The following is a 10,437-nucleotide window of genomic DNA, read 5'->3' on the forward strand; positions in this document are numbered from 1 at the left end:
GCTTCAGAGAAGGGTTATTTTTAACCGGAGGGAAAATAACTATCGAGCGGTCAAATTTTAATTAAAAGTTAAATGAATCGGTGAAACGGTTCACACCCTTAGTATAGAAAACACGTTTGAATTATAACTGTACAAATTATGCTACGGGACGAGCTGTCATTACGTAAATTGAAATGTCATTGTGTCTATACAGACTGAAATATTCATTAATCAGTTATAATGTCAAAATTTAGATATTAAAGTGCAATAAAATTGTGTTATACTTAGGGCTGATTCACAAATTTCATATCGCTGAAGGGGGTGGGTGAGTGTCTTTGAGTTGTTACAGTTCATACAAAATTTGAAAAATATTCAAACAAAATGCGTTACGAGGGAGTGGTGGGTGTCAAAAATGGACATTTTTGGCGTTATGAAATTTGTGAGCAGGCCCTTAGAAAAATGTGCTCCTTCAATCGAGCTAGGAAATATTGTAACTTTTTCATTATTAAACAACCTAAATCCAGCATTGGAATGTCAACTTCATATGAAAAATCCAAAAAAATTCCAGCAGTGATATGTCAAAGCAGCAGGACAGTCAACTTACTGTCGAATTCGTTTTTGAACCCTAGGTTGAACTGGCGCAACCCGTTCTGTAATCACAAGTTTCAACCCCAACCCGGTTCAGGTTTGGTCGATCCGAACCAGCAATTTTGCTTGACGTTGGTTTCTTTTATTTGTTGATCAACCGACCCCAGTTCCCTAAAAACCAAAACCGACATTAGAGTATTGAAAGAGGGGCTGAAAAAAAGAATTTCTCGAGACGCACCAATGTTCTCCTCTATAACCAGCGTTGCCAACCTTCCAGATTGTCTGGAATATTCCAGATTTTTGAGGCCCCATTTTACAAAATCTGGAGTATCCAGATAAAATTTGAAATGAATTGTAAAGGTTTTGTAAATAATTTGTAAGGTTCTCCATATACGATATAAGCAATCCCAGACTTTTCCAGACCAAATTTCAAAATCTTCCAGATCCCTGTCTATAACCCTAAAAATCTACCTAATTTCTGTAGGTGAACATGACGTGGTAACATTGTACAGTAAAATTGATCGGTTCCTGTGCACGACGCCAAAAGCTCTGATCTGGAATAGGGTCTTTGTCCTTTATTATTATTTTTTATTTCCAAAATTATTCTGATTCTGAAGTTTGTTTTGAAACTATAACTTTTTTTATTTTAATAATTTTAAACGCTTCAGAGGTGCTTACTTGTAAGAAAAATAATACAAGAGCCTAATAAATAGATGAAACAAGCTATATGGCCAATATACCTCCATGAAGACTAAATTGTCCTCTTGCCCTACAGAACACGAGAAGCCGACGAATCCAAACGATCGACACTCGCGTACACAACTACAGTTTGCTTCCAGCAAGCGGTAAAGTCTGTTTGGTTTTGTTTCCGTAATCTTGTAATCAGTGATATTCAACGTGTTTTTGACGTATTAAGTTACTTTCTGTTGAATTTCAGGTAAGAATTAATGATAACCATGGTTTACCATTAAATTTATAAGCATTTGGTTTTCAGTTATTTTCTAGACTTCCCCAGAAATGATCCAAGCGAATGGTTTAGCGAAATTTCGGAACAGCTATGGCCGAATCAATGCTTTTCGCTGAAGGTGAAAAGGGTTCTCCACGAAGAGCGCTCCAAGTTCCAGGATATTAAATTGTTGGATACGTAAGTGTGTAATTATAGAGTGTTTAAACGGGTTTCTTTGAAGTGATTAATCATTCCAACACGTGGCGGCTTATTTAGTGAGATTCAAGAGTATCAATCGCTGTGTACCCATTTTGGTGATAAGGCCAACTCTATGTGCTTTTTGCTTTCATTGACACAACATTGAGATTAGTAGCTTGTCTATCAATCTTCGAAGGTCAATGTTTAGTAAACCGGTCAAAACACAAGAATCTGGAATGCTTGGAAAGTAAATTTAGTGAGCCTTATTTAGGTGAATATTTATTCATCATTAGTTTTGTCATTACATACAGAATGTTTTTTCTGAGATATTTCTCAAAATATACGAGTAATCTTGCGTGTAATCTATACAACTAATAAGGCGTGTTCCAAGATTATTATTTTCTTAGATGCCCTCAAATATTATATCAGATTTTCCTGAAGAAACATATCCGGTATTCATCATTAACATCTAAACAGATAACACTGAACCAACAATTTTACGCCACAATACTCGGTTCGTGGCCGCATCTCTCCATCCTCGGTTCTGCCCTACACTCGCCAAATCGATACGCACTTGATCCGCCCACCTAGCTCGCTGCGCTCCCCGCCATCTTGTACCGACCGGATCTGAAGCGAACACCATCTTTGCAGGGGTCGCTGTCCGGCATTCTTGCAAGGATGCCCTGCCCATCGTATCCTTCCAGCTATGGCCACCTTCTGGATACTGGGTTCGCCGTAGAGTTAGGCGAGCTCGTAGTCCATCTTTCGCCGTCACACACCGTCAAAGATCATCCTAAGTACCCGACGTTCGAAGACTCCAAGTGCTTGCAGGTCCTTCTCGAGCATCGTCCACGTTTCATGCCCGTTGAAGACTACCGGCCTTATGAGCGTTTTGTACATAGTACATTTGGTGTGAGTGGTGAATCTTTTTTGACCGCAGCTTCTTGTGGAGGCCATAGTAGGCCCGAACTTCCAGTGATGATGCACCTCCGTATTTCACGGCTAACGTCAGCCGTCAGCAAGAATCCAAGGTAGACGAACTCGTCGATCACCTCGAAGGTATCCCCGTCTATCGTAACACTGCTACCTAGGCGAGCGCTGTTGCACTCGGCCGCTCCAGTTGGCATGTACTTGTCTTGGACGCATTCACCACCAGCCCAACTTTTGCTGCCTCGCGTTTCAGGCAGGTGTATTGGTCTGCCACCTTTTCAAAAGGTTCGGCCGACAATGTCCATATCATCCGCGAAGCAAACAATTGACTGGATCTCGTAAAATCGTTCCCCGGCTGTTAAGCCCGGCTCTCCGCATAACACCTTCTAGCGCAATATTTAACAACAGGCACGAAAGTCCATCACAATCTTTCTTGTAGATGGGGCATATTACCCCTTCCTTCCACTCATCCGGTAGCTGTTCTGTTTCCCAGATTGTGCCTATCAGACAGTGCAGACAAAAGGCCAGCTTCTCCGAGCCCATCATTATGAGTTCAGCTCCGATACCATCCTTACAAGCAGCTTTATTGTTCTTGAGCTGGTGAATGGCATCCTTAACCTCCCTCAAAGTGGGGGCTGGTTGACTTCCATCGTCCGCAGTACTGACGAAGGCATTTCCTCCGGCATCTCGTTGTTCATTGTCTGCGCTCTCAGCGCCATTCAGGTGTTCGTCGAAGTGCTGCTTCACTTTTCGATCACCTCAGGGTCATCCGTCAAAATGCTCCCATCCTTATCCCTGAACATCTCGGGTCGAAGTCTCCGTGATGGGTCAAAACAACTTAACGTTAGGGCCCATTCACAAGTTTCATAACGCTGAAGGGGGTGGGTGGGTGTCCTCGTGCTGTTACGGCTCATACAGTATTTGTAAAATGTTCCTACAAAAAGCGTTACAAGGAAGTGGGTGGGTGTCGAAAAGGCGTTATGAAATTTGTGAATAAACTCTTAGGTAAACTCTAGAAATCCTTTATAAGAGAGATTCGCGGAAGCTGACATTTCTGTCAAAGTGTGAGCCAATCGAGCAGCGAGAGCTGTCAAAGTGTGAGCCAAACGAACATGCGTTATGTTTGTTTTGAACTTTTCTTGAGGAGTAATGTTATCCACTTGAAATTATTTCGGTAAAAGTAATTTTGCATGAAGCAAAAAAAAAAAGAAATATTTTTCTTTTTTTAATTTTTTTCAATGCGATTTTTAGTTGTTGATTTTTTGGGCTGTTTATTGGTTTGAATGTGTAGCTCAAAGATCTATAACGAAACAAAATAATATTTTTAGCGATGATGAAGTCATGTCCGTGTTACAATATTGTTCTCGACGCCGAGCAAAATCAGCACTGCTGGTCTGTTGCCAAATATTTCCATTTTTCTTCCGCGTATCTCTCTATATAGGATCACTAGTAAACTCGAAAGAAGCCAAATTTGGCTTATTCCATTGAACTTCGACGCTGGGTCGGTGCATCTCTCTCTGTTTTTGACAACATTGCTGTTGCGAGAGAGGCAAAACAACCCAACCGTGGTAAAAACTAAATGCAGTTTACCTAAATTTGAGTAAAAAGAACTTATTTTTTGGGTACTCTGATTTCTCCGTGTAGATGTTCGGAGAACCATAGTGCGCAGTTTATCTTACACTGAGAACAGCGTTGCGGTTGAAAATACTATATCAGAGGGTTAAATTAAATACACAACGCCACTTGATTTGTGCAGACTAAATTCGCATTTATTTAGAATATTTTGTACATTCAATGTTACCATGGCACCATTTGTATAGTAAAAATTACTATATCATGGTTAAAAACTTGCAGCAGACCAGAATCGAACCGAGGATCTGGCGATTGCCAAGCGCGAACGCTAGCCGCTCGGCTATCTACGCGGTTGGATTGAGAGGGAACAAGGCGCAAATAAAAAGCGTTCATGATAGCTCAATCGTGGTTGGAATTGTAAATTTAAAAACACGTTCATGGTTCTCATTACTGCAACGCTTGTTTCAGTGTAGAGTCCTTCTCTGGCACTCGGACGATGATCAGCCGTCCCTGACATGGGGAACAGACGCTGTTGTGAGCCGCTTCTAACTTGGAGTACAGACGCTCCAGGGTTGCAAGAGCAAACCTCCCTTTCCTGTTAGCATACGGCCAAAGTTCCACCGGGCCGCATCGTTGCACATCAGTTGGATGACATTGTCAACGTTTAAGTGTCACCAAGAATGGCTTTCATCTCCTCTCGTTCCAAATCGAATCGCAGGCATGCAAAAATTACATGCTCCGGAATTTCTCCCGTGTTGATGCACTCGGGACACGATGACGACCTTGTGTGGCCGAACCTGTGCAAGTATTGACATCGTGTCTTCTTATCCACATCTACATATGTACTTGGGATAAGACGATGTGTCTATCTGCCAGTCGGAGCTTAACCACACCGGTGTTGCCATTTCCTGGTGGTGTCAGCACGTACTCTTTCTCGAACTCCTCTTGTGTGGCGGTCCCTGCAGCACTCGCTATTTTCCTCGATAAGAAGGCTGATAGCTATGATCCCTGCTATCATACAGACTGCCTCCGATGAGATGGTGCGCTACGAACTTGAAATTCACATAGCCATCAACCTATAAGGTACCGCGGGGCAAGTGGGTAAATGGGGTAAGTGAAAACAATTGATATATTTTACTGAATATGTGAATTAACGTTTTAAACTCATGCGTAAACCTTTGAGGCCATTGAGAACATTACGATAGGTAAGAGATTTCTGAGATTTTTCAGCCATTATTGCATAATAGAGTGAAAAATAGTTAACCTGTCAACTGTTACTGCGTAACAAGTTGGCGGCGTACAATCTTATTTTAATATTTTCAGTGGAAAAAAGTTGCGGAAAATAATTTCCTGTACCACTTCTTAGTTGTCCTCTGTGACAGTTTCAAACTGCAATAAACAAAGTTTTAGAATTAATTCGACGTAGACCTAAAAATAATTAAATTTAAACACCGACAATTTTCTTATCAGGTGGGGCAAGTGAAAAGTTTATCATTAGAGATTGAATTTGTGTTTTCTCTTTAAGTCGCCATAAGTAAACATGGTTCGCAATTATCATATAAAAACATAACGTGCTGAAAATTCAAGAAACACTGTAGTCAAGCGTTAAAAGCTATTAGAAATCATGGAAATTCTCTAAAAGATATTGCCAAACATTACAATATCAGTATGTCTGTAGGCTGTACTTCGGGCAGCCAATTAAAAGGAAGACGTTGACTGAAAAGTTGCAATATTAGAGAACACACGGAAATCTCGTGGAATGTATATGTAAAGCTAGTTCAAAACATAAAAATGGGGTATAGGTCTATCCACATAAAAAAGACCCTAAATACGTTATTGAAGGATTCCGTTTGATTTCTCCCGAAGAGTTATCCGACGTCATATCCGACTTTCTCAAAAACAAATAACGAGCGGTGGAAATTCTACAGAGCAGAAATGCAATTGCTGTCCTATATTGTAAGAACAAACATTGGAAACGTTGCAGTTTTAATGTTTTTGAATCATTTCAACTAACATAACTGAACAGAAGAAAATTGAAGTGAAAAGAATAACATTTTCTTTGTTTACATGTTACTTATGTTATTGTTCATTGGGAAGCCTTAACAAGTGTTAAAGCTAATAGAAATCGTGAATATAACTTTTAGTTTTTGAATTTATTGTTCAAAACGGTAAACTTTCCACTTGCCCCACTTTTGGGGCAAGTGAAAAGTAAGAAGACATTTTTCAAAAACTTTTTCTGTATTTTTTTCTTCAATTTTTCATAAAAATCAATTTCAGCATGCTGCTTATATATGGTGGGAGTCAAGCTAAAAAATATACACAACCTCATTTGTTTCAATTTTAAGTCTCTAGAATTGGAAGAATCTCAACTATGCGAATTCCATTACCCACTTGCCCCACGGTACCTTACATCGATCTCGTTTATTTCGGTCTTCAGTGCAGTCACCCATGCTGGACCTCCATATCTTCTTCTTCTGTTTGGCATTACGTCCTCACTAGGGCAAAGCCTTCTTCTCTGCTCAGTGTTCTTATGAGCACTTTCACAGTTATTAGCTGAAGAAAGCCTCACCTTCATATCTGATGATCGATGTTGTCACTTCTTGCTGCTTTTAATCGACGAGTCGTTTGCCGGGATAACGCCGATATTACCTTCGCCGCTTTTTCCAGATATAGTCTATATGTTTGTTGAAATTAAGAGGAAAATAACCTTCATCGTTTTACAACTTTTAAAAACCAGTTTTTTTGCTCAAAATGTTAGCAACGTTCAAGAAAATCTATCATTGCATTACACTGGCTATCTGGATAGCAATGATTTTTATGGGGATTCCTTTAAATTTGAACAAAAAAACTGGTTTTTCGTTTTTGATGATTGCTGATGATTGAATGGTGGATTCTTGAGCCTTAAGCCGATCATCAATCATCATCCCCAGATGATTGGTAACTGTGTAAGAGCTCATAGAACACTAAGCTGAGAAGCAGACTCTGCCCCAGGGGAGACGTAATGTCAAAAAAGAAGAAGACTAAGTAACAAGGAATTCACCTTTCAGAATTTTTTGATAGAATTTTTTGAGGACTTCTTTTTAACACTTTTTGATTAGTTTTTATTGGTTCTTTTTTATCTCTTTCTGTTCCTATTATCGGTGACTAATTTTCGATCTCTTTTTCAAGCATGAGGTCTCTAAAGCTCTTATATTTTAGATACTCAGTCGTTACCAGCCCTGAACATTTCTATCCCGGAAAGATCCTCGACTGACGAGATTCGAACCCAGGGGGAGAAGATTCGAAAACATATTCTTGCGACTAGCATTTACCGCTACGCCTGAAAAAGCTTCATACGGGTTAAAGAAAACTGTAACTAAAACCACGTAGAAACCCTCTCCTTCTCGTGGTTTATCATGATCTTTTGTTAGACATCCCTTCTTAATAGAATCACGTGGTCTATTGGCAACTCCTTACATCGTGTAACTTTTGTCTAATTATGTTTATAGCTACTCCCATGGCATCGTCTTGGTTCTTGACGGTATCATTCAATGTACGGAACGGGATGAGTTCGCCTACCAGGAGATGATTTCGTTTCTTCCACTGTGCTGCCATCCGAACCCCAAGAAGGTGTTGATCGTCGGTGGAGGAGACGGAGGCGTTGCCCGGGAAGTGGTAAAACATCCACTAGTGGAAGAGGTTCACCAGGTGGAAATCGATGACCGTGTGGTTGAGCTGTCGAAAAAATATCTCCCCTTCATGGCATGTGGATTCGATTCGCCAAAGCTGAAGCTTACGATTGGTGATGGTTTCGAGTACATGAAGCAGCGGGAAGGCGAATTCGATGTTATCATCACGGATAGTAGCGATCCGATTGGTCCTGCCGAGTCACTTTTCCAGGAATCGTATTTCGCTTTGGCCAAGAAAGCGCTACGACCGAACGGAATAATTTGCTCACAGGGGGGCACCTTCTGGATTGATATGGATCACATTAAAAGTACACTAGATCACTGCAGGAAACATTTCCCTGTTGTGGGATACGGAGTGGCATCGGTGCCGTCCTACCCAACGGGCCAAATAGGATTTTTCATCGCCAGTTCAAATGAGGTAGATCATGAAAAAAGCTGCGTTCTTTATATAAACTTATGTCTTTCTGTAATTTCAGAATACCAAGCTGAACGAACCAGCAAAGACATTCACCGATGAGGAAATCGACGAAATGAAATTGCGCTACTATACAACGGATATCCACAAGGCTGCATTCACGTTGCCAAGATATGCCGCCAAGAAGCTTTACTGATGTGCGCACGAATGGGATTAGTTGAACAATAATGTACAATTTCGTTGTATCTATCAATTTGGAATCTTTTATTCTTTGCTTATTGTGCAAATTTTATATACATTTATAATATACACGATATAAACGTTGCAAGCTTTCGTTACTCTATATTACGTCCTATGATTTTGCTTGCTTAGAACCGCTCGCCGACAGGTTTGATGGTCAGTTCATGAACCTAAAAAAATTAAAAGGAAAATATGTTTTGACATTCTGTTTGTGCTAAAAAAGTTACTTTATCAGTGCGAATTTATCAATATGACCCCAAATGTGATAAATTCGCGAAATTTAAATAGATTTTGGATTTTGCTACTGTTTTGGAAAGAAAATTCAATTTAGTTTCACTTAAAAATATAAAAAAAATCAAACGGAGGATGGTTCATCGTGGGTTTATAGTAAAAAGAGTTTTAACTATTGTTTAAACTTATTTCGAAAAAAAATATACTTTTTGCAATTTGTCATCGTAATAGGCTGTTTTTCATCACGCCAATCTGTCATGAAACGGCTTACTTTCCTTCACTGAAGTATGCAGTGCGGGAATAGTCATTACGCAACGCTTTCTCATTACGTAACTGTTTTGAGTTGCGTAATAAATCATTACACATTTTTTTATAAATTGTAAAACAATGGTGAATACATTCCAATATAGATTCTGATACCCTCAAGTGGTCTTTTACGAAATTGCAAAAAATGTTGTACGTAACTCGTTGCAGAACTCGATTTTTATAGCACTCTTCGTAATTATCCTACTCATTATCGCCTCGTAGGATAAATTTACGACTCGTGCTGTAAAAATCATCATTCTGCAACTTGTTCCGTAAACTACTATTAAGATTCCCGCTTTAGCGTTAGGTACGTAATCAATTGATGTTGCCATAGGCATAATATGTGCTAGCGGTGCTAGCGCAAGGTTATGCGTACCTGGACATGCGGTGGCGTTGATAATACGTATGTTACTGCCTGTGCGATATCTTCCGGATTGAGGAGGGGAAACTTAACGTCCGTGAGCTCTAAAATTTCCGTTTTCACCGCCCCGGGGCTTATACTCTGGAAATAGATATTCATCAAATCTGAGTAGTATTTTTCCTAGGATTTATTACGTTAACCAAGCGTGGAACTTTTATTATGATTGATACAATATATCACAGACAAACAGCCGTAACTCGCTCACTGCTAAACCCCTCTACCAAAAGTTTTTTTATTTTCGATTTTTTCAGCATTTTTACCAGTTTTCGAAATACTCTTCTATTATGTCATCTGTGTCGTTTTTGATAAATGGTTACCTGGTTTTATAGATATTTAAAGTTCCTTTGAGAAACGACACTTTGTTTGACATTTTGTTTTGAGTCAATGTATCAAAGATTCAGGAATTTCTTTAACCCCTCTACCAGCAGCTTCATTTTTTACCGCAACAAAATATTTAAATCGCGATAGCTTTAATTTTAAATTTTCATATCTTATGCTCGAGATTTTTCACGCTTGAGTTGTACCTTATGCAGTTCAACAGCCATGTGTTGGATAATCAATTTGTTTTATTTGTCTTTTTTCACTCAAAGTCTTATTTTATTATCATTATTATTATTTCATTTTCATTTTCATTTTGCAGCGTTTGGTGGGGCAATGAGAGCGCAAGTCAGTCCAAAGCCGGGGTAAGGGATAGGTAATGGCCGTAATAGTCTATGCGGACCACTTGAACACCATCGGAAAGGATAAGAAGGGTTGGGGTAGGGTATAGGGAATGGAGAAGACTTGACACAGTAATGCGATTAATGCTGCAAAATGTAAATGTGCTGAAAGCAATTTAATTTGAGTTTTGAAGTTTGATTTGACTTATTAAAATTCCAAATAGATCGGCCATTGTACAAGTAAGAAAGAATATGCTGATCGCTTTCTAGAAATTTTATAAACA

The 10,437-nt window shown here is 39.5% G+C and overlaps 1 protein-coding gene across 1 annotated transcript; it reads left to right on the plus strand.

Annotated features, from left to right (window-relative positions):
- Positions 1–1,355: 1,355 nt before the first annotated feature.
- On the plus strand, positions 1,356–8,624 carry LOC110680303 (spermidine synthase-like). Its single transcript, XM_021856139.1, has 4 exons — positions 1,356–1,504; positions 1,562–1,711; positions 7,702–8,299; positions 8,358–8,624. The coding sequence occupies exons 3-4, from the start codon at positions 7,778–7,780 to the stop codon at positions 8,490–8,492; spliced, it is 657 nt and encodes a 218-aa protein (XP_021711831.1). The 5' UTR covers positions 1,356–1,504; positions 1,562–1,711; positions 7,702–7,777; the 3' UTR covers positions 8,493–8,624.
- Positions 8,625–10,437: the final 1,813 nt, after the last annotated feature.

Source organism: Aedes aegypti, unplaced genomic scaffold, assembly GCF_002204515.2.
Source record: "Aedes aegypti strain LVP_AGWG unplaced genomic scaffold, AaegL5.0 Primary Assembly AGWG_AaegL5_hic_scaff_1171_PBJ_arrow, whole genome shotgun sequence".
Classification (NCBI taxonomy): Eukaryota; Metazoa; Arthropoda; class Insecta; order Diptera; family Culicidae; genus Aedes; species Aedes aegypti.

Excerpts from the sequence above, each read along its gene's own strand:
- LOC110680303 (XM_021856139.1), top strand. The coding sequence starts at position 7,778 with ATGATTTCGTTTCTTCCACTGTGCTGCCATCCGAACCCCAAGAAGGTG. Across the intron at positions 8,300-8,357 it reads TCATCGCCAGTTCAAATGAG|AATACCAAGCTGAACGAACC; the intron begins GTAGATCATGAA and ends CTGTAATTTCAG.